Source organism: Dysidea avara, chromosome 1, assembly GCF_963678975.1.
Source record: "Dysidea avara chromosome 1, odDysAvar1.4, whole genome shotgun sequence".
Taxonomy (NCBI): domain Eukaryota; kingdom Metazoa; phylum Porifera; class Demospongiae; order Dictyoceratida; family Dysideidae; genus Dysidea; species Dysidea avara.
In genome coordinates, this window is record NC_089272.1 from 17312020 (window position 1) to 17335601 (window position 23582).

A 23582-nucleotide genomic window follows, 5' to 3' on the forward strand; every position below is an offset into this window, starting at 1 on the left:
AAATAAACGCAATCATCAGTTTCTTAACCATCAATACGCTAAATATCACTGCTTGAAGTATCTTAGTTTACTACAGTGGTATATCCCCAGTACATGGAACAGTTAATTGTTTGTTATTTTAGTAGTTTTTCAGTAAACCCGCATTCACTGATGTTTTACTGAGAGTTTAAAACTTAGTAAAATAATTATGTTCCATATACTTAAGTTTACTGACACTTTACTATCAGTATATCTACAGTAAGGCATCTTAACAAATAAGTAAACTAAGAACCTTCAAGCAGTGTATTGTGCAAGCTTAATCGCCAATTATTTCTTTACAAACTAGTTAGCTGAATTGATACCCCAAATGATTTGTATGCTTTTTAGTCTGCTCTAGCCGTGCATTTATTAATTTTGATGACAGCTTCTTACAGCTGCACTCAACAATCAATGGAACAAAAAATCGTTGATATGATAAGGGAAACAATGATATAGCTATAATAGGCAGAGATGCAAAATTAATAGATTTAGATGAACAGAAATTTGGCTGCATTAAAGCATAACATTGCAGATTGATGAGTATTTTCAAGGTAAGTTTGTTATTTTGAACGGGTGTTGTTATACAGAGCAGAGCAGTCCAATGTATATGGACCTGTGACAAGCATAAATCAATACAACAGGTAAAATGTTTTCTTTGGACAATAAAGTACACTAATGTGTTCAAGGAAGTATTCAACCACGCACATCTCCTTACATTAACTATCGAGTGCTTGCAATTGAATGTAAAAGTTCCACTTTAATTAGCCCATACATACACAGATTCCATCTGGATGCATGCCCCAGGGGTCTGAGACAGTACTTTGGGTGGCCATTTTCACTTTAAAAATTAAGCAGCTACTAACAGTTGTGATTAATCTTTAGTTACAAGAATTGACCACCAAAACTGGGGGACCATGGCCTTGTGGTTCCCTGCCCTATAGCTATTTCACTACTTGTGCAAACATGATAAAAGGACACTGTAAAAACATGTGTAAAATACTGGTCTACTACACCTATATAAAGTAATAGACTACTCACATTGACAAATAAAATTGTGAAGCTCTGCTTTACCTCTATCTCAGTCATGAATCAATAATTTCACAAACTCACAGGCCATATACACAGCAGCATTAGGGTATTATGGCTATACCTACATTACTGAGTTGTTATTTGCTTAGGCAGTTGCACGAAATACGTAATTATTGTATAGAAAACCAGGTATATGTAAAATGTGAGAATACCTGAGCTGGTTCTGCAATAGAGTGCTCCAACTGATACAAAATGATTACTTCATAGCAGCATGGATTTCAAAATTCAATACTATTAGACTCTCCAGCAACTGCATCTTAAGATTTAAATGTCCATAAAATGCACACTTTCCAAGCAATCTATACAGCCATTCAATTGACACAATCCAAAAGCAGATGGTAATTGTATACTGAACTACATGGTTTTTCTTATAGGATACTGAATGTTCTATTAGAGTAGTAGCTTCCAATGACTTTTAAACTTTAAAAGTCAAGGATTTCACCACTTCTTAGAAACCTCAGATGTTCTCCTGGATCTTCCTCTGATTTAAAGCTCCTAGGAAGACAGTTTGTAACAGTAGGAAGGAGGCAACCCACCAAAATCATTGAAGATCATTGTACTGAAAGTTTCATCTCTGCCAGCCAGATGGTTAGAAAGGTCGCAGCTCTTTTAAACTTGGTGTGTAGAATATTTATACATCCAACTTCATTGCCATCTTATGTGATAGGATTGGCTTCTCTTCTCTTGGCTGATAGAGCACCTCGAATGAAAATTTTTCTCGACCTATTCGCAGAAAATCAGTCTCCGGGGAAAACACAGGCAAAGTTTTACTCACTTCTATACATGGTTTGGTAGGCCAACAACACTTGATATCACACTCAGAATCTGGGAGCTCTGGGTGTCTTCTTTGGAGCGCACGGAATAAAGATCAATCACGTGAGATATTAAAATCCGCGTGTTGTTCCAACAAGGGAACTCAGTTCCAAACTAAGGGTAGTATTAGTGATGGGACACTAAGGGTAGCATACTACAGTTGGTAATCTCAGCTACAGTAGATTACCAACTCAATGGAAGCATGCATATGTCACACCAGTTTATAAAAAAGGAGACAAATCAGATCCCAAAAACTACCGTCCAATATCACTAAATTCAGTAATCTGCAAAATCATGGACCACATCATTGTCAGCCAATTAATGAAACATCTAGAGTCAACCAACATCTTAACAGAAAATCAATTCGGCTTCAGAGAACATCACTCCTGTGAATCACAACTGCTTGTGACTTTCAATGATATAGCCAAAACAATAAACAATAAACTACAGGTAGATTTGGCAGTACTAGACTTCTCCAAGGCCTTTGACAAGGTTGCACATGCTCGACTTCTAAACAAACTGGAGTATTATGGAGTGAGAGGAAGTTTGCTGGAATGGTTTGAATCATTTCTACACAACAGAACACAGCAAGTAGTAATAGAAGGCCGTTATTCCATATCTTGTGACATAGCATCTGGTGTCCCCCAAGGCTCAGTTCTTGGACCTGCCCTTTTCCTAATATATATCAACGACATAACTACAAACATACATAGTGAGTTGCGACTGTTTGCAGATGACATTTTAATTTATAGGCCTATACACTCACCAAGTGATCAGAAGATTCTGCAGGATGAATTAACTACTCTTATAAAATGGGCAAATGAATGGCAGATGGACTTTAATGTATCTAAATGCAACATCTTACAAGTTACCACACACCATACCACCAAAACATTTACATATCAAATGAATGGAGTGCCCTTGAAATCAGTAGAAAAGATTAAATATCTTGGAGTTTACTTGAACAATAAACTTTCATGGCAGGATCACATTGACTACATATGCAACAAAGCAAATTGATTACTTGGTTTCCTAAAGCGAAATTTACATTCCTGTCATAAACACTTCAAAGAATATGCCTACAAACAATTTCTGCTACCGTCTATCGAATATTGTTGTGCCATCTGGGACCCACACCACCAAAATGACATTTCTAAACTTGAAATGATTCAACATCGAGCTGCTCGTTTCGTCTTAAATAAGCCTTGGAACAGACACCACCGTGACAGTATCACAGACATGTTAAATGAACTAAATTGGCCATCTTTACAAGAACGCAGAAAGCAAGCACGCCTCATCCTATTGTACTAGATAGTTAATCATTTATTATTGGTCCCAAATCGCTGTCTGCCATCATTAAATCAAACTGCTACCAGAGCCCATCAAGATCAGAAATTTAATCATATACAATCTTCAGTAAACACGTATCTCTATTCATTCCTACCCAGAACTATTCCCCATTGGAACGATCTATGTATCCCAAATCTATCTACCATTGATCTTGAAACATTTAAACAATCAACTATTCCTACTTTATAACTGTAACTTAGCACTTATTGTATTTATTGTAACTTAGCACTCACTGTATATAATTTAGTACTCATTGTAATTCTAGCACTTATTGTAACTTACCACTTACTGTAATTTAGCACTAGTTGTAACTTAGCACCTATTGTAACTTAGCACTTATTGTAACTTAGTACTAATCATTATTGTAACTTAAATTATAGGCACTTATGTTATTGTAACTTAAACTAGGCACTTATGTGTACGTACCTTGTACATTAGCGTAAAAACCCTGTTGGGTGTTTGCTAATCAATAAATAAATAAATAAATAAATACCACGATAGCAGGGGCGGATCCAGAGTTTGGAAAGAGGGGGGGCACCTTTCTGAAAAACAGTTGAAGACCAAAAAAACTTGCTGAAAACCAGTTGAAGACCAAAAAAAAAAAAAAAAAAGGTCACGACAATAATAGCTAGTTATCCTTACCAACTATATCACGTCTATTATGTAAAATGAAATCCTATTTATAGCTTCATAGGTAAGCTACACTCACAGGAAAAAAATGTGGCATTTCCTGTAGCAGGATATGTGCAGGAAATTTACAGGACAGGTGACATTTCCAGCACATATCCGGGAGATGGAAATGTATAGGAAATTTGCAAATTTCCTGTACATTTCCTACTACATGATAGGGCACAATTTCCTTCAGATTTCCTGCACTGGACATATGAAATTTCCTACAGATTTCTTCTATAAGGTATTTATGAAATTTCCAATACATTTCCTCTATACAATATCTGTGGAATTTCCTACAGATTTCCCCTATACAATATCTATGAAATTTCCTGTAGATTTCCTCTATACAATATCTATGAAATTTCCTATAGATTTCCTCTATACAATATCTATGAAATTTCCTATAGATTTCCTCTATACAATATCTATGAAATTTCCTATAGATCAGTGGCGTAGCCAGACTTTTCACCATGCCTGGGCAATGGGTGGGCAAGCCATTTCCCATGCAACACACGTACACATGCCCATCTTCATATGGACATCAATATAACATTTTTAAAATGCATTATGTATCATCCTACACTACTGTATGCAAGATGACTAATATCAACCTAATAGAAGCGAACGCCTAGCTAGCTAATGGCCTTCTAACATATTACATACATCTAGCTACATGTGTCTTAATACCAGACTACAAAGATTCTTGAATTAAAGCACGAGGCGCTCTATCACGTGATGACTATGCTCTGCCACTACAGTTGTTAGCCTAGAAAAGTGGAAACAAAAAGAAAAGAATTGCTGACTAAACAAGTACTCCATACCGTTTGAACTGAGCAGTATCCACACGGATAGATGGGTGCTAATTTCACAAATATCTCTAGACTGCTTTGCCTCCCGAGTTTTGACCACACCAATAGCTACCGTGATCACTTAATCCAAATGTAAACCGTCCAGCCCACTATAGTGAAACCAATTCTTTGTCCTTCACTCCTTGCCACAATGCTGCGCGGTTTTTTGTAATCATGTGATCTTGCTTCTATTTATTGCCTCCTCTATTTGTGCACAATCACATTACTCGTAGGGAAAATCCCTTGGATAACCCAATCTCTGTTTAGCCAAAAAGAAGGAAACCATTGGCGAAAATGGCACGGTGAGTATTGTATAAGTTGTGCAGTGACTATAGTTAAGTAACTTTAGCAAAATCTCGAGCTATCCAGCCCACGTCTTTATAATTACTCTAGGAGCTGATGGTGGGGCAAAGAAGTCTGACGCCCGGGCAATGCCCTGGCTTGCCCGGGTTTGGCTACGCCACTGCTATAGATTTCCCCTATACAATATCTATGAAATTTCCTACAGATTTCCCTTATACAATATCTATGACATTTCCAACAGATTTCTTCTATACAGTATTAATGAAATTTCAAATACATTTCTTGTACAGTATCAATGAAACTTATACATGTGGTAAAAACTGTAAACAATAATATCTACATGGTATTACATTATATACATGTACACAGTTACAAGGGTATAGTATAGCTACAAGTTAGTCACATAGTACAGTACCATATATCAGATTTTGTGACCCATCACGAAATTTCTTTTGCTTGGAACAAAGTGTGATCACCTGGGCTGAACCTGTTTAATTGACTACCATCTTTATCATCATATCAGCATGTTTACTCCTTAAGCTTGAGTTTTAACTTTCATTAGCTCATTGTGTCACTCCTTGCTAGATGTCTCTCTGCTCTCTTGGTGTATCGATGTCACTTAATATCTTCTTGATTGATAGCTATTTCCACCTTGCCCTTAAGTTCGGCATATTACAGCTGCTCCACTTTATTGAAGTTTCTGCAAATTGTATAATGTAAATGAATGCACGGTATAATACACATTAACAAAAAAATGCAACCTACACTACAATATAACTATTTTTCTTGGACATTTAACAAAGTTGAAAGATGTAAGATTACTGAAAACAGATCCAGTGTAACCATATGAAAAATGTTTGTGGTCAGGGCCAACAAATATGAAAAACTGAATACATTAATACTATGCATAGAAAACACATTAATAGTAGGACCTAATGTATTTCGCAGACTGGACTCATGCACTGAACTAAACAGCTTCTTAACATTTACCAGGCATTATCTAGCTCTTGTACCACTGGAAACACCATTATCAAGCTAAAACTGTTGAAGCTGCTCTTCCTACAAAGTTACAGAGTTCGCGAATGCACTAATTTAATAGAATGTTTACAAAACATATGTACTTGTGCATACTAGCAGTGGTGGAGGCTATTGTAGTTGCGTAGGATTAATTCCTTTGCTGCTTTACTGCTTAGTTCTAGTGGATAGGCTACTGTGAATGACCAGAAGTAAATACTTAGCGATGTTGTTAGTATTGCGCTATCCGCTTAATGCTGCCCGCTAAGCTAGTTTACATCTAAAAATATGTTGTCACTATATAGACTGTGTAGAAAAGGCTATGTGTAGCCTATATCTAACTATTTATGCACTATTATAACGTTTTGTAAATATTCTAATAAATTAGTGCACGTGCGATATTTGTGACTTTGTAGGAAGAGCAGCTTCAGTAGTTTTAGCTTGACATTAGTGTCTACAGTGGTACAAGAACTAGGAAATTCCTGGATAATTGTTAAGAAGCTGTTTCTAACTTAGTGTGAGTCCACTCCACAAAATACATTAGGCCTATTAGTAGCAGGTTGGCAGCTATACTTGAAAACTAGCTCCTTAAGTGGCTGAAATACAGCAGAATCAATACCAAAATCTTTGGCTGGCTGTTGAAGGCCATCCACCACTGATTCTCATGAAGTGAGGTCCTCGTGTCAAAGCCAGAAAATGTGACTAGAACCTGACAGGGCACCCAGAAAACATAACCTCAAGAAACCAGTTTTGAGTATCAAAATCGCCGGATAGTTTGATAGTGTAGCTACCCACTAGAGGTGGTTGTTCAATTTCCCCTGGTGTATAATTTGGATCCGCTTTCTAAAATCAAGTTACAAATAATGGTAAAGTACTGTGTGGTATTATGTTCAATCCAAATGCACCTGGGAATGCATACATACTAAAGGTACTACTTAGCACAATTACTGTAGGCAAGATATGAGGAATGTAGGATATAAGGTTACACATATTTTGAACAGGATGCCTGTTTGTGGCCTTGTTTAATGATACACCACAGAATAAACACATACTACAAACAAATAAACACATAATTACAAACAAGACTTGTAATCACAAAAGAGAACCTCACCTACAGACCAGGTGACACATCAACTACAATCAATAACAGCTCAAACTCAATTGTAGGTTGGCATCCTGAGGTCCGATGGACTTTTTCAACAGGTGCTATAGTCTTAATGATAGTTCACCATCTTGGCAAAGCTACCATTCTCTTAATATATCTGGTGGTGCATTCTGCTGATGAGTAACACTATATTTATCTCCAGACATACTACTCTATTGATGAGTGCGATTTTGATAACCTGGATATAATAAATATTTGTGTACTGGACTAGGCGATTCTAAATGATGCCTACCTTGTTTTCCTGCACCGAGTTGTAGTAAGAAGAGCTTGTTTGTTTCCTCACATTAGAAGCAGTGGCAATAATACCATTCCTTTTCACATACCCATATGGAATTACAGCTGTTAAGGTAGGTGGGTGATGTGCGAGTAGTGACTTGAGTCCAGAATCCCTCGAGTCGAGACGGCCGCTTCACTGGCATTCTTTTATTTCACTACTTGCTTGCGGAGTCTTCTCTTTCTCTATGTCACAGAAGAACGCTTCGATTATCTCCAACTTTCTGCCAGCACCTGCCAACGTCGCCATTTTTAATGTTCCCGCGCAGCATAACAAACGCCTCAACTTTTGTCAGAAAAAAAAACTATTAAGTTGCGCGTTTAGGTTAAAATCGATCGGTTAAAATTCTTGCTCTTTGCGACCCACCCAACCTTTTAATCTAGAAGAGAAAGAGAGTATCTTCCCTCATATTATGTACAGCTAGCTAAATATTATACGTAGCTATACCATAGATTATATAGAGGGCTATAATCTATGGTTTTAAACTCTAGTGCACATGCAGACTAACGTACGGGAAGCCATGCAATTGCACGTAAGAGTTTGCTACTTGATATTATTTCAGCCCTTCAGTACACTCAGACTTACTTCAAAGATTCTGTTGAGCAGCATGCAACTGTCAGCACCCAACTAAATTACGTTAAAAATGCTTTCAAATTGCTGCATCTCAGGCTTGAGTGATGAGTTTAAAAATTTTCCTGGTGGAGGGGGGGCCTGCCCCCAGACCCCCTTGAAAATATGCTACAATTGCTATGCCCTCAACTGTGGTGGCCCACCCGCCCCTATTTTGCCAGAGCCAGCCCTGCTTGGTAGTCTTGTTTGGTCACACTTTGGTTCACACTTATCAGATTTGATTAATTTAATTGTTCAGGACAAGTAGTGCAATCTGGATCTAGAGGCAGAGATGGTTTCAGTGCCCACAGGTGATTAGTGCTGTGAGCAACTGGCAATCTGGCTCAGTGCCCGAGACATGCTGAAACACGTAGTAGCTACTGTAATACATGAAGGAGTTGATTATATAATTACAGGGGAGGATCCAGACTTTTAAAAGGGGGGGTTCCACTTTAAATTGCAACTTCAGTCTAGCTGTAAGTTGAAGATCAAAAAAAAAAAGGTAATTTCCTGCTGACAATAGCTGCCCCTCACCATAGATGCCCTCACCAACTACATTTCCTTATTTATAACTGTATACATATAGCTTGCTACACTGCTCCTCAAAAGACTACTGTGACTTCTCTATTAGAGTATCTCGAGTAAGAGAGGCTCTTCTTTCAAAAGGGGGATTCCATGGAACCCTTTGAACCCCCCCTGGATCTGCCCCTGAATTCGATACAGAATTTTGCATGTATGATCAGCTTTGGCTACACAGCATGTGCAATTCCCACTGAGCCAAATTTAAACTGGAAATTGACAAATAGCTACACCAAAATCTTTTAAGTGCATTCTATGTAAGTAATTATGCATCAGATGTAAAGCAAAAGCACACATTACAATGTCGACCCCATTTGATGTGGTGTCAAACTCATTCATTATGTAGAGTCGTTTTTCTACGATAAAGTGTGTGGGAATACTACCTTAAATAGACATATACTTCTTGTAGCCAATATAGCTCCTAATGGTGTTCAGTCCCCTTCATTGACTTATTGTCAATAGTCTCTCAATGGACTACCCTATAGTCCTATAGTTTGTGGCTGCTGATAGTAAAATATCTGAGTTGAGTTAGCTACATATACGTATGCTGGTGAGAATTTTATAAATTTATCCCAGAAATTTTATTGTAGTTGTAGTGGCACAATGGATCCTAGCCACTACTGCTATGATCCAGTAGCAGTAGTGGCTACTGGATGGTAGCTTCATTGGTTTCGTATACATAATTATGTGTTGACCTGGTTATAGTGGTACTCCTCTGGTAAGAGTAGAAAGGTGTGTGCTGAAGTTCCAACAGGTACTGTAGAAAATGTATGGGAGATGAGTTTCCCAGTTCGCTGTGTATAGAAAATTGTTCCAGCTCATCGATAAAATGATTTTTTGCTTATTGTGAGATGACACATAACAGCCTATAATATTATTTAATTTTATGGTGATCCTGTGTAATTCATAATGCAAAGTGACGTAATTATGCAAAGGTTGCTTGTTTTCTGTTTTGTGCCATGGTTACCAATGGGGCTCAATAGAGAGTGTCTGGAAAGCCACCCATTTGTTTGTTTAACCATTACTAGCACTTACAAATTGTGGCAAACCTATTATATCAAACAGCATGTAGCATTTTTTGAGTTGTAACAATTTGTTATTACATATATAGGTATATTGATCACGAGATTAAAGTTTGGTGCATGGGTTAATTTCTATATTCTGCAAGACAACAAAAACTGTGAAGTGTGCGATAGAATTTTAAGTGGATGCAGATATATTCATGTAATAATTCTACCTTTAGCTACCAGTTAAACTGCATAGTACAAACTGAAAATAAAATTATTGCAAAATTCTACAGTAATTTGAGCTGAAGTGTAACCATATCAATTTAAAATTCCATAGTAACTTCAAATCAATGACAGTAAAAGTGGCACGTGTCAAACTTATATTACATGCCTAACTGCAAACTACCGTAACAGGTGATATGTACTAATACAGAAAATGCACCAGAAATGTAAACAAATTACCTTGAAATTTCCGCATAACTGGAAATCACCTGGACAGGTGGTATGTACTAGTACAGGAAATGTTCCAGAAATGTGAACAAAGAACTCCTTGACAAAATATGGTTGTGGAATTTCCTGCACAACTGGAAATTAGATGGAAGAGTGATATGTAGAAGTACAGGAAATGTGTCAGAAATGTAAACCAAAAAATTTCCTAGACATTTCCAGTTCCAGGAAATGTGAAATTTCCTGCATGAGTGGAAATTGCCTGGAAAGGTGGCATGTATTAGAGTAGGAAATGTGCCAGAAATATGAACAAAATATTCCTTGACATTTTTGAAAGTGGCATTTCCTGCAAAACTGGAAATCACTTGGAAAGGTGATATGTACAAGTACAGGAAATGTGTCAGAAATTCAAACAGAAAATTTCCTTGACATTTCCTGTACCGATATAACTTTCGGAAATGTGGTATTTTTTGCTGTGACTGCCTCATGAACATTGTGACTGCTTTATTAGAGTAATTGACTGCTCTATTAGAGTATCTCGATCTTGTATGCAATTTCTTGAAGGGGGGGGGGCATTTGCCCCAAATGCCCCATCCTGGATCCGCCATTGGATAGTCGGGGATTTGTTTCTTACAACTTCATTTTTCACGTTACGGACCCTAGATAAGCATTTGAAATGCATTTTTCATCATAAGCACACCTACCAATTTAAACTATACCAAGTAAAAGTGTTCAGCAAGAGACCAGTGCAGATTTTTGTTTTGAATTGTCGCAATGTATCATACAGTGCGATAGTATTGTGTATAGTAGGAACCACAAAGGAGTAGGCGTGGCCCACATTCACCCAAAAAACAGCCTCAATTTCACGATGAGGCAGTATTGGTTAGGTAAAACTAAGCCCAAACAAGCTTTCAGATCAACCCGAAACGCTTTCTACGAGTTGCTACGGAATTAAAAAAAATATTTAACGGAATTTTCTAGTAACTGACTGACTGATTCCTTCAGATAAGCATAATTCGATAACGGCTAAGGCTACGGTCTTGATTTTTTCACTGTTCGACGTCGCTTCTGCCTGACAGGTGCCTTTTGGCATACCGCAGTACACACAATGCATTCTTCATGGACTTACCAGTGTCCTCCTTTGCGTCCCATTCACTTTTGCTGACAGCGAAAAGTGTCAATTTGGCGATAGCACGTGATGGCTTCCCTTTGTAACGGAAATCGTCCGTATTTTTAATAGTGGCTGTTTTGATTACAGAGGTGCTTTTCGAACAGTTCTTGATTCATACTGCTGTGCAATGGGTTGAACATAGCGGCTAGCCGACAATGAAGCGTAATGGATACTTCACTTTTCAGACGATAATTGGGGTGCGCAGTGCCATTTTCAGATGCAGTAACTATGTAGCTATGGGTTCATTAGTCATAATAATTATTGTTAGAACTTATATTTAGGTTGTAAATAGGATTAGGTAATGGACCACTGCATTTTTGTAATTGCGCATGCGTGGTATGTAATTAGTAGTCCAAAAATTCTAAATAACGCAACATCTGGCGCCCAACGTGGGACTCGAGCTAGCCGAAAGAACCGTCAGTTTGAAGACTACTCACCAGTTTGTGACCTGAATGAACGTCTGATAGGATTCTGATCTGATTTCCCTTTGGAACTCGCCGTGAAAATTCGTTGAGAGCCTTAGTCATATTCTTAACCAACCGCTAAAAAGTTGTGGTACCGTGGCAGTTTATTAACGGTACCAGCTAAGGCAAGAGATTTCGTTCGTGTTAACTGTTGTGTTCTTGATTCTTTTTCAGTGTGATGGAGTCTGAAGAAACCGCCCGCTCTCTGGAGAGGTCACGTGCCATTCGTTGCGTAGTTACGAAACCTGTTCACGAAGCAGAAGGAATATTGAGTAGTGATTCGCTGACTCCTGAACAGCGCAACAAGCTAACTGTTATAAAAGAACAACTTGACGGAAAATTGAAGCTGCCTAGTGACATGGATGAGAAGATACTGAGCCTCTGTGAAATGGAGGCTATAGAAACTGAGGTGAATGAGTCTGAAACTATTGTTGCAAGGGTTATTGATTGTAAATTGAAGATAAAACAATCTTCTGCTGTTTCTTTGCCAGCTATACCTCCATCAAGCCCTGTTGTTGTTGCTCCACCAGTTCCACAAGCCAAGGCACGACTGCCCAAGCTAACCTTACCAAAATTCAAGGGTGATGTAAAGAACTGGACAACTTTTTGGGACTCGTTTCAGTCTGCCGTGCACGGCAATGAAGCAATCCCCAAGGTAGACAAATTTAATTACTTAGACTCTCTATTAGAAGGCACAGCATACAAGACAGTACAGGGACTACCCTTAACAGAGAGTAACTATGATTCTGCTGTTGCAATGTTGAAAGATCGCTTTGGTGATCCACAACAGATCATCTGTGCCCATATGGAAGGATTAATGAAAGTTGCGAATTGTGTGAATGACCGGCCTAGTTCCCTTCGTGTTGTTTTTGATAAGATTATGGTGCACATTCGAGGCCTTGAAGCATTGGATGTTACGTCTGAACAGTATGGGAGTTTCCTTATCCCAGTTATCATGGCCAAACTGCCTAACGACATCCGTCTGAGAATTGCTCGAGAAACCGGTAAGGAGGTGTGGAAGATTGACAATGTACTCAAGATAATAAAGCAGGAAGTGGAAGCCCGAGAAGTAAGTGAAGGGGCAGCTATCAGCAACTCCAAGACAACTCCTGTGCCACCTCGAGTCCCTCCCACAGTTAGTTCTTTTATGGCCAGCCATTATAAGCCCCAGTGTGTGTTCTGTGGAGGGGATCATTTTTCAGCTTCGTGCATGAAGGTTACTGAAATAAAGGATCGCAGGGATGAAGGCTGGGCATTAATTGTTTGAAGTTACGCCATAAATCGAAGGATTGTGGCAGCCCCAGGAATTGCCGGTATTGCAACCGACGTCACCATCAGTCCATTTGTGATAAGCGACCACTACCACCAAAACCTGCTAATGACATAGAGGAAACTGTGAATGCTACCGCTAGTACAGATAGCAAACCCAACAAGGGAAAAAGAGTAATACTTCTACAAACAGCAAGAGCTGTAGCTGTGGGACCAGCAGGAAGGGTGTCCATTAGAATGCTGCTTGACAGTGGTAGTCAACTCTCATATATTACCAAGACTTTGAAAGAGAGACTGGGCATTGAACCAATTCGGAAGGAAAAATTACATTTAAACACATTTGGTAGTGCATCCTTTGATCCCAGATCTTGTGATGTTGTGAATCTCCAGATTGAGACCTCAAATGGTGGTGAAGTCCTTGACATAGTTGCTTATACATCCCCTGTTATCTGTTCTTCCCTCCCTGCTATGGTGAATGTTTGTGAATATGAACACTTAGATGGCCTAGAATTGGCAGATGGGGATTCTCATGATTCAAAGAAATCCATAGATGTTCTTGTGGGCTCAGACTATTATTGGAGCATTGTGACTGGAGACACAGTTGTAGGTGATAGTGGTCCAGTGGCACTGGGCAGCAAACTAGGAGTCAGGTCCTTTGAACGACTATGGTAGCACCATGGTTGCACAAGCTAATTTAGTTGTCACCTTTGATGTCATTAATCCAACACCACGAGACGAAGATGATGCTCTTACTTCTATGCTACATCGCTTTTGGGATACTGAGTCCTTAGGTATCATAGATAAAGATAGTGATGAAGAACCATCCTCCTTCCTGGAACGACTACAGTTTAAACGTAACCGCTATGAAGTGACTCTTCCTTGGAAGGAAAGTCATCCAGATATCCCAGACCACTTTGTACTTTGTCTGAACCATCTCAGATACTTGCAGCGCAAGCTGTTGAAGTCACCTCAACTCTAGGAGTACGATTCTATGATACGTGACCAACTGAAGAGTGGTATTGTTGAACCGGTGGTGGAGAATGTAGTTAACCCCTGAAGCCCATGTTCCTGTGAATTTGAATCAATCAGTGCACTATCTTCCCCACCATGGTGTCATAAGGCAAGACAAGGAAATGAAAAAACTTCGAATAGTGTATGATGGGTCTGCCAAGGCTACAGGTGATACTGTTTCTCTCAATGACTGTCTGAAAACTGGTCCAAACCTAATTCCTAAACTTTTTGACGTTCTGATACGTTTTCTTTGGCACTCGGTAGCCCTTACAGCAGACATAGAGAAGGCCTTCCTCATGGTTGAGATTGCACCTAGTGACCGTGACATGTTATGTTTCTTGTGGGTTAAGGATCCCCAGGATATTAGTAGTCAAGTACTACACTTGAGATTTGCTCGTCTCGTATTTGGACTTCATCCGCCTCCAGCCATTTTAGGCTCAGTAATATCTCATCATTTAGAGAAGCATCAATCAAGGTACCCTGCCGTGATCTCAGCTATCAGAGATTCATTTTATGTAGCTGACATGATATCAGGGGGAACGACTGTGGATGAGGCGTTTGAGATTAATGATGTGGCAAGGCAAGTGATGCTTGATGGTGGCTTTAATCTGAGAAAGTGGAATTCTAACTCACCTGAATTCTTTCAAGAATAGTTGCATCGTCTGGACAACATGTGAATGACTCAGGTACGTGTACTGTGCATGGGGAAGGGAAAGTACCCTCACAGCTTGTTGTTGGGTCCAATAGTCAGGGAACTGAGCAGTTAAAGTTGCTTGGTATTATGTGGAAGAGTGAGTCGGATCATTTCTCATTTAGTTTTTCAGAAATAATGTCTATTGTATCTAAGCTACCTGCTACTAGAAGATCTCTGCTTAAAGCCTCCTCTAGTATATTTGACCCTCTGGGCTTTCTCAGTCCTTTTGTAATTAGGTTGAAGATATTGTTTCAGACTCTTTGCTGCAAGGAACTGGGGTGGGACCAGCGTTTAGAAGGTGAACCCCTTAAACAATGGAATGAGATTTTGAGGGAGTTTACCATGTTGAATGAGGTTCAGATACCACGTTGTTACTTTGATGGTGAGGGAGTGCCTGATGTTATTGAGTTTCATGGGTTTAGCGATGCTTCCCAGCTCGCGTATGCTGCAGTACTGTACTTGCGAGTTGTCAACACTAATGGGACAGTAGTTACAAGGCTGGTTGCATCGAAAACCAGAGTGGCTCCTGTGAAGCAGCAGTCTATTCCAAGACTGGAGTTATTAGGCACACTGATACTTACTCGACTTGTCACTACGGTTCTGAAGAATTGTCCACGAGAATTGAAAGTCACTTATTGGACAGATTCCACAACAGCATTGTTCTGGATTAAGAGTGATAAGGTGTGGAAACAGTATGTTTCACGACGTGTTAATGAAATTCGAGCGACCACACTGAGAGACCAATGGAGGCACTGTCCTGGATCTTTTAATCCTGCAGATTTCCCCTCAAGGGGTTTAAATGCCCAGAAACTGTTTGATTGCACCACATGGTGGGAAGGACCTTTATTTTTGAAGTCACATAACGAAGATTGGCCTAGGCAAATTGAACCGGCAAGTGATGTAGTGGCACTCACAGAGTTAGTGAGATCCCCGAAACCACAAACTCACATTTTGGCAACTGTCACAGGAAGTGCCCTGAATCTTTCTAACATCATTGACTGTCAGAAGTACAGCAGTCTTAACTGCTTGCTACGTGTTACAGCTCGAGTATTGCGTTTTGTTGAGATGACACGGGGGAGGGCACTTACTCAGTACAATGCTACATTAGATGCAATGGAATTGAACAGAGCTGAGGTACTCTGGGTACGCTGTATTCAAGCTCAGGCTTTTGAGAAAGAGTTAACTTATTTGGAAGGTTTTACCAGCTCTGGTAAGTCACCCTATATTGACCAGTTTGGTTTATTCATTGATGACCAGACTCTGTTGAGATGCAAGGGGAGAATTAATAAGGCTAAGCTGTCAACCACTGAGAAGAACCCTATTTTGTTGCCATCAAAGCACCATGTTGTCAAATTGTTGGTTACTGATATGCATGCCAGAATGAAACACGGAGGTATAAATGACACACTAGTAGCTCTCCGTGAACGATACTGGATTTTACGAGTAAGACAGGTAGTAAAGGCAATTGTAAGATCGTGTGTGGTATGCAGGAAACTTGAAGGGCTTCCATATGGTTCTCACCCATCCCCAGATTTGCCAGCTTGTAGGGTTTCTGATGATCCCCCATTCTCCCATACAGGGATAGATTTTGCCGGTCCATTGTACTTTAGTGAATCCACGGATGAGAAAGAAACCTCAAAGGCATATATTTGTTTGTTTACGTGTGCTTCTACACGTGCTGTACACTTAGAACTCACACGTGGAATGAATGTTGATTCATTCCTGTTGGCCTTCAGGAGATTTGTTGGGCGACGTGGACTTCGGCCACTCTGCTATCCAACAATACCAAGACTTTCAAGTCGTCATCAAAGGAAATAAGAGGAATCTGTCGTTCTCCAGAAGTTAATCACTACTTGACTAATCAACGTACCAGCTGGAAGTTTATTGTTCCCAGAGCACCTTGGTGGGGTGGGTTCTGGGAACGCATGGTTAGAAGTGTCGAACGATGTCTGAAAAAGATTGTGGGAAGAAGTACATTGAAATTTGAAGAGCTAGCTACCCTGCTTGTTGAGATTGAGTCGGTTATCAATGCCGTCCGTTAACATACGTCTACGACGATCAGGAAGGCATTAGCTATGCTCTCACTCCTGCACATCTTATTTATGGACGAAGACTTGTAACAACTCCCAGTGCAAGCCATCTAGAAGTGTGTAGCACTCACAAGACACTTACTCGACGATCCAAGAACCACCGACACCTTCTAACACAGTTGATTAATTACTGGAGGAAAGATTATCTCTTAAATTTGCGACCGTTCAGAGGAGCTCAACTGAAGGGTCAACGGCCTGTTATCAATGTTGGCGATGTAGTAATCCTCAAGGATGACAATGCAAAGCGAGTATTTTGGAGGTTGGGGAGGATAGTTGAACTACTGGAGGGCAGTGATGGAAGGGCAAGGGCTGCTTTAGTTAATATGGCTAATGAGAATGGACCACCTAGAGTGTTGAAGCGAATCATTGTACATCTAGTCCCCATTGAAGTTGCAGATCCTGAAGTTGTGGATCCTGAAGCTGAAGAAGAGAGTACCACTGCTACAGATCTTCTAGAGTCATCACCAACTGTGCTTGATGCCACCGAAACTGAAATAGAACAAGTTGATGCTACTGCTTCTACTGATTCAACTAGACCCCGACGCCAAGCAGCGGTACTTGGAGAAGCTGTCTGAAGAACTTGGACTGGTCATTAGTTATAGTGTTTGTTCCCTCTGAGACCAAACAGGGGGAGTGTGTTAGAACTTATATTTAGGTTGTAAATAGGATTAGGTAATGGACCACTGCATTTTTGTAATTGCACATGCATGGTATGTAATTGGTAGTCCAAAAACTCTAAATAACGCAACAATTATTTACAAAAAAGTTAACAAACAAGTACGCAGAAAAATTTGGAATTTTCAACTAGAGTAGGGATCATAACACATCGATAAAAAGTACTGAAACAAGCTGGAGTAGTACACGATATTAAATCACAGTAAAACAATAAGAAGTGTTATATCCCTCCTGTGCATTTACATTATGGTATCTTGAGCACAGTAGGGATATAGCTAACACTTTAGTGTTTTACTGTGATTTTATATCGTGCACTACTTTTTATCGATGTGTTATGGTCCCTACTCTAATTGAAAATTTCAAATTTTTCTGTGTACTTGTCCTGTAATAAAATTCCCATTCGCTATTATGTATATAATTATGATCGAACAGGGAAGCCACCTAAAAGTACACAAAGTTAATCATACATCATACAGACTGAATGAACTATAGTTGGTGATGTGTGGAAATCAGAAGAAATAACAGGATGAAATCCTGGTATCAGTCTGTTCCAGGTGGTCAAGAATTCTCCACATTAGCAGAGCCTTCTGAGCTAACTGTTAGAGCGTGAAAACACAATAATGATACGGATGTTGTATAATATGTGTACAGATCAACACTATGTATGTTGTTGATCATCACACATTTGCTTTAAAGTGTGTTTGTTATTTTACAATATGACAGGTGATCAAAATTCCTAAAGGAATCATGATTATTTGGGGAAGTGACCAATCATGTGGAAATACCTAGAATTAACAGTAGTTATATGCGTGATAGGCTTCCAACAAATTCTTATCATTGCATGTATGTAAACACCATAAGTAAATTAAGGGTAGATTATTGGCAGTATTATGTAGCAGATAATTATTACTACTTTTACAGGTCACTACATACTGTACATACTAGCTATATGTGTCATTCTCTGATTAAATGATTTATTAATATCTTAATGGATCCAGACAATTGTTACACATTTTGCTATTACACTGTGTAACTGTATAGCTAGTTTGAAGGGTTCATGAGCTAATAATCTACACCAGGTTATAACCTCCTTGTGACCGGTGGCACTTATGGGCTCCTGTGCAGAAAGAACTACCCCTTGTACTTACAAGTAGCTGATAATGTGTTAGCTAGCTATGGAGAAATCTATACAGTTGAGAGAATGAAAACTTGGCAGCATTCTGCTACTGTGTCTTTTCATTTATGCATTCAGGATGTCCTATGAGAGAGGACCATCATCATAATGTGGAAATAAGCTTATGAATACAAAAGAGATAAGATCTCAGTCTCATGTGACCACAACTAGCTAGGTTTCTCAAAGTTAGTGGGCACAGTAAGGTATAACAAGGTGTACAAAAACAATTACTAAGATTGATGTGTGATTGATACTTTAATAATTAGTGAAGTATTAATCAATTAGCTATACTGTGCTGTCCACTCAATGACAAGAATGAACATGTTATGCATGGATGAGCTACATAGCTACATTTTTGTCTAATGGAAGATTAGCTAAGTGGTCATGCACAGACAGTTGAATGTCATCAATAAAGCTCTGAATATTTCTGAACACAAATAATCAAGTCTGCAAGCAGCTGTTTATTGCTTTCCTGTCCTAGCTATGTATACAGCAGGTACTTGTATAAAATTTTGTGAAGAGGTCAAGTCCAAAGGACATGTCTGCTATAGTAAGGATGTTTTACAGTTGTAGACAACAACTGAAATTTGACATGCATGCAATTGCTTGAGGTCTTTTACTACCAGCAAGCCAACATACCATGTACATGTGGGTAAAGATATAACCAACAAACACATTCACATGTCTAGAGGTCAGAAGCCTGGCTATGCTAATGTCAATAAGATCAATGCTGCTAAGCAACCACAAAAGAAATAGATCACATTATATACACTGCATATAATCTATGGAGTTGGGCAGTTGAAGGGTCACACAAAATACATCGTACATCTGACTGAATGCACCATCACCTAAAGTTGATAATGCGTTGAAATTATATAGCCTTCTGAATAACTGACAGCTACCCAGGATGAAATCCTGACATTAGTCTGTTCCAAACAATTCTCTTTGACTAATTTAGCAGAGCCTCCTGAACTGCTTTAGAATTTGTGTCTGATGCTGATAGTGATAATTTTAATGCAATAGCACAATTGATACGAATGTCATATGTAATATGCATACATACCATCACTATGTTGTTGTTGACAATTACATACTTATTTTAATTTGTGTTTGTTATTTTACATGCATCCCACTAAGACAAGTGTCAAGTGATCAAAATTCCTTTAGATGTTGTAAGGAATCATTACATGATGTTTGGAGAAGTGACCAATGATGCGGAATGAGCAGTTATGAGTTCTGTTGAGTACAGTGTCTAACCTGAAATCTTTTAATTATGTGTATACTCTATATTTATGTTCTGTAGATAATAGAACCAATATGGACCATTTATTTATTTATTATCTATTTTTCAAAAATGTGCAGCCTCAGTTTGAGAATTAGTGCACATATGAAATATGCATACAAAATGTTTTGCAATATGATTGATTATGGGCCATGTGTCACTATATATAGTTATACAACGGCCACGAGTGCTCTGCCTGATATAAACGCACGAGCCTGAGGGCCGTTAGGCCCGAAGGCAAGTGCGTTTATACAGGCAGAGCACGAGTGCACGTTGTATAACTGTTATGTACCACTCACCTAATAGGTGGGGAGAGTCTCACAAGACAGCTGTAACACTTATAAACGCCAGGTTTCTAACATCGATTGTGGGTAACCAAGCCGGACGTTGTGATGACGTTCCCCTTGCAGTACTGCAGCCACCTGAGATATTGAAAGCTAGTACGCTATGGGTTATATCACTAACCTGCATTCGCTGTTCTACTCTCATCATGTAGTGCTCAGCGTCCCATATAGACTAAGCACCAGACTAATCGCCATAGTGATTCTCTCGAGCGAAAAAATCAGCTAAATAGATGGTTTAAGTAAACAAAACCTAACTACTAAGCGATACTAGTCTAATTCTTACTATTCACACTGGCTAAACTCGAATCTGGTGGCATGACAAAACTGGTTACCACAATCGAACATAAAGGTTAGTATTATTTAGAATATATTTGTTTTATTGAGTCATTGTCGAAGTGGACTACAGTTTAATCTGGGCTAAGATGGCACCAGACTAGTAAGGTGTATAAGTATGTTTATATATATGTAGACTAGAGTTGTGGCCACCCGCGTTGGCTTTTTCGATCGCCATTGGCTGCTTGTAAACATTATACGTATTGGTGACGTTATGGCCCACAATCGACCTTTACATGTCAGGCTATAAAAGAATTCGAGTGATCTGTGTAGTGTCTTTCCACCTATTAGGTGAGGTGTCGTAGTGGTCTTCGCCACCGGCACTTGTGCTATGCTGCACAAAACCGCAGCCAGTGCAATATCTGTATATTGCACTGCGGTCGGTGCATTATAACTTATAATGCACTCGTTGTGGTCTACAGAACCGCAACCAGTGCGTTATAAGTTATAATGCACTTGCTGCGGTCTGCAGCAGCGCAATATACAAATTATGGCACTGGCGGTGCCTTTGAACTGCCCACGCAGAGTGGTACATTTGGAGATATATACCATAATAGCTACTTCTGTTAAGTACTGTCATAGATTACTTGAAAGGAAAATTAAATTGTGTGATACTTTAGCAACTGCATGGTTTAACATGCACACTAGCTGTAGTAATAATGACTGAACTGATTTGAATGAGATTTCCTTGCCAAATCCAATGACTGTAACTAGTTAGTTAATAGCTAAATAGATGCAAGGCTAAAGTGTTATAAATACATGCATTATGGAAAGCTACATAGTTTAACTATTATTCACAAACTGAGTGGGTTTCTTTTTCAGTGCAGTACACAGATGCCAAACTTAATAACAAAGTTACATTCAAACATCCTTACATTCAGTTTACAAAACAGCTTCTAGTTCATTTTCTACATTACTTGCATTTGCCTCACTACTGATTACAAGCTGTAGCCAGTAAAGTTACGGTACATTCAAACATTCTTGCACTTGCCTGATATGCAGTAGATGTCTTATTGTACAGTGTATCTATTTGTGTTATACACATATAGTAGCTTGTGGAACTAGCAGGCTATAAATATGTAGTTATGCTAAGTTTTTACAACATGTATAGTGGATTCAAAACATTGAAAATGTAGCAATTAAAACCCTGCATTGCACTGCTTCAATTTTTAAAGTACCACAAAACATCAGTGGCACTCCATTACCAGTCCCAACATGAAATTAGCATGATGATTGCACATTGTTGATCAGTGGTAAAATAAGTCATATTATAGCTATGTAGTTTCTTGTTACCCTCACTTAGCTACTGGTCTATTGTCAGTGTATTTAATCAAGAATCTTTTGGATGTAGTTAGCTACAGGCACAAGCTTTTCACAGTTCAGACTTAAATGTATAAACTATGCTGAATACTACGTTATGCACAATTCCACAAATGTCATGGTTGTTTGGCAGACTATGTCTGAAACATGATCCTAATGTGATGATTATCAAATGGTAACTATGTACTGTAGCTAGCTATACGTACATACCATAGGTACAGTACATATAATTTGTATAGTAGCTACTGATTATTATTGTGTAGTAGGCATTCCAGTGCAAAATTTAGAACAATGTACTTTTAATGTCCTCAATAGAAAGGTATTGATTGTCGATCTCAAAATAAGTAGTTTATTGGGAAGGAACTTTGGCATGCACATACAGCCCATTACTACAGAAAAACAGTGCATTTTTATGAGGGTTGGCAACCAACTAATTAGCACCCAAAATTGCCTACAAGATTTTGTATATTAGCCAAGATTTCAAGATATCTAATAAGTTTCATAGAGATTCCCGAGGCTTTTTGGACCATAGATATGAAGAATTATGCTAAAAATCACACATAATTTCTGACAGATTCTGTGAAATCTGGAAGTAAAGATATTTCAAGAATATAATCAACGAGATTTTAAGCTTGTTGTTGACCCCTCAATTTTTTACTTCAACATTCCTAAAAGAAAATGATACTATTTTATTAGACTAGTAGCCTGGTCTGGCAATTGAAATTATAGTTGCTTCCAGGTGCAACTGTAGCTAGGATTTGTTGAATCTAGCTACACAGCTAAACTCATGATCAGTAAGCTTTGTAGTGAATGAAGATGTTTTCACATATTGTACCTGTTATAGTGCTGTCATAGGCAAGTGAAGTGATTATTTCAAGTAAACAAAAAGATTGGCTTACAGCTAAAGGTAAACACTTGAACAGGAGGTGCTATAATGATGCACAATTGGCTAAGGCAGAGTTGAGGTTTTAATTAAGCCATTGCTATAATTATATTCCGACTTTGAAGTAGCATCAGTCCTAGTAGTTCAATCCTGGTATCAGTCTGTTCCAGGTAGTCAGATCTTGCAAGAATTCTACACTTTAGTAGAGCCTTCTGAGCTAGCTGTTAGAGCGTGAAAACACAATTTGATATGAATGTCATATATATAATATGTGTACAGATCATCACTATGCTGTTGTTGGTCATCACACATTTGCTTTAAAGTGTGTTTGTTATTTTACAATATGACAGGTGATCCAAATTCCTAAAGGAATCATATTTATTTGGGGAAGTGACTCAATCATGTGGAAATACCTAGAATTGACAGTTATATGATAGGCTTCTAACAAATTTTTATTGTTGCATGTATGTAAACACCATAGGTCAAATAAGGGGATTACTGACAGTATTATGTAGTAGATAATTACAGGTACTGTACGTAGCTGTATGTGGCATTCTCTGTTCCAATGATTTATTAATGTCTTAATGGATCCAGACAATTGTTACACATTTTAATATAATTACACTGTGTAGCTGTATAGCCAGTTTGAAGGGTGCATGAGTTAATAATCTACACCAGGTTATT

The 23582-nt window shown here is 38.7% G+C and overlaps 2 protein-coding genes and 1 long non-coding RNA gene across 3 annotated transcripts; 2 read left to right on the top strand and 1 right to left on the bottom strand.

The window, feature by feature from the left end:
- Positions 1–5335: 5335 nt before the first annotated feature.
- Positions 5336–8009, bottom strand: LOC136248890 (uncharacterized). Its single transcript, XR_010697861.1, has 3 exons — positions 7505–8009; positions 7219–7450; positions 5336–5793 (listed from the first exon to the last, which is right to left on the bottom strand). It is a non-coding gene; the product is annotated as an uncharacterized lncRNA (long non-coding RNA).
- Positions 8010–12001: 3992 nt separating this feature from the next.
- On the top strand, positions 12002–13764 carry LOC136263318 (uncharacterized). Its single transcript, XM_066057865.1, has 2 exons — positions 12002–12958; positions 13177–13764. Exons 1-2 carry the CDS (start codon positions 12002–12004, stop codon positions 13762–13764), a joined length of 1545 nt encoding a protein of 514 aa, XP_065913937.1.
- Positions 13765–14225: 461 nt separating this feature from the next.
- LOC136263405 (uncharacterized) lies at positions 14226–17462 on the top strand. Its single transcript, XM_066057950.1, has 4 exons — positions 14226–14683; positions 14752–16264; positions 16534–16818; positions 16860–17462. The coding sequence occupies exons 1-4, from the start codon at positions 14226–14228 to the stop codon at positions 17460–17462; spliced, it is 2859 nt and encodes a 952-aa protein (XP_065914022.1).
- Positions 17463–23582: the final 6120 nt, after the last annotated feature.

Excerpts from the sequence above, each read along its gene's own strand:
- LOC136263318 (XM_066057865.1), top strand. The coding sequence starts at position 12,002 with ATGGAGTCTGAAGAAACCGCCCGCTCTCTGGAGAGGTCACGTGCCATT. Across the intron at positions 12,959-13,176 it reads CACCTCGAGTCCCTCCCACA|CGACCACTACCACCAAAACC; the intron begins GTTAGTTCTTTT and ends ATTTGTGATAAG.
- LOC136263405 (XM_066057950.1), top strand. The coding sequence starts at position 14,226 with ATGAAAAAACTTCGAATAGTGTATGATGGGTCTGCCAAGGCTACAGGT. Across the intron at positions 14,684-14,751 it reads GAGATTAATGATGTGGCAAG|AATAGTTGCATCGTCTGGAC; the intron begins GCAAGTGATGCT and ends AATTCTTTCAAG. Across the intron at positions 16,819-16,859 it reads TGCTTGTTGAGATTGAGTCG|GAAGGCATTAGCTATGCTCT; the intron begins GTTATCAATGCC and ends TACGACGATCAG.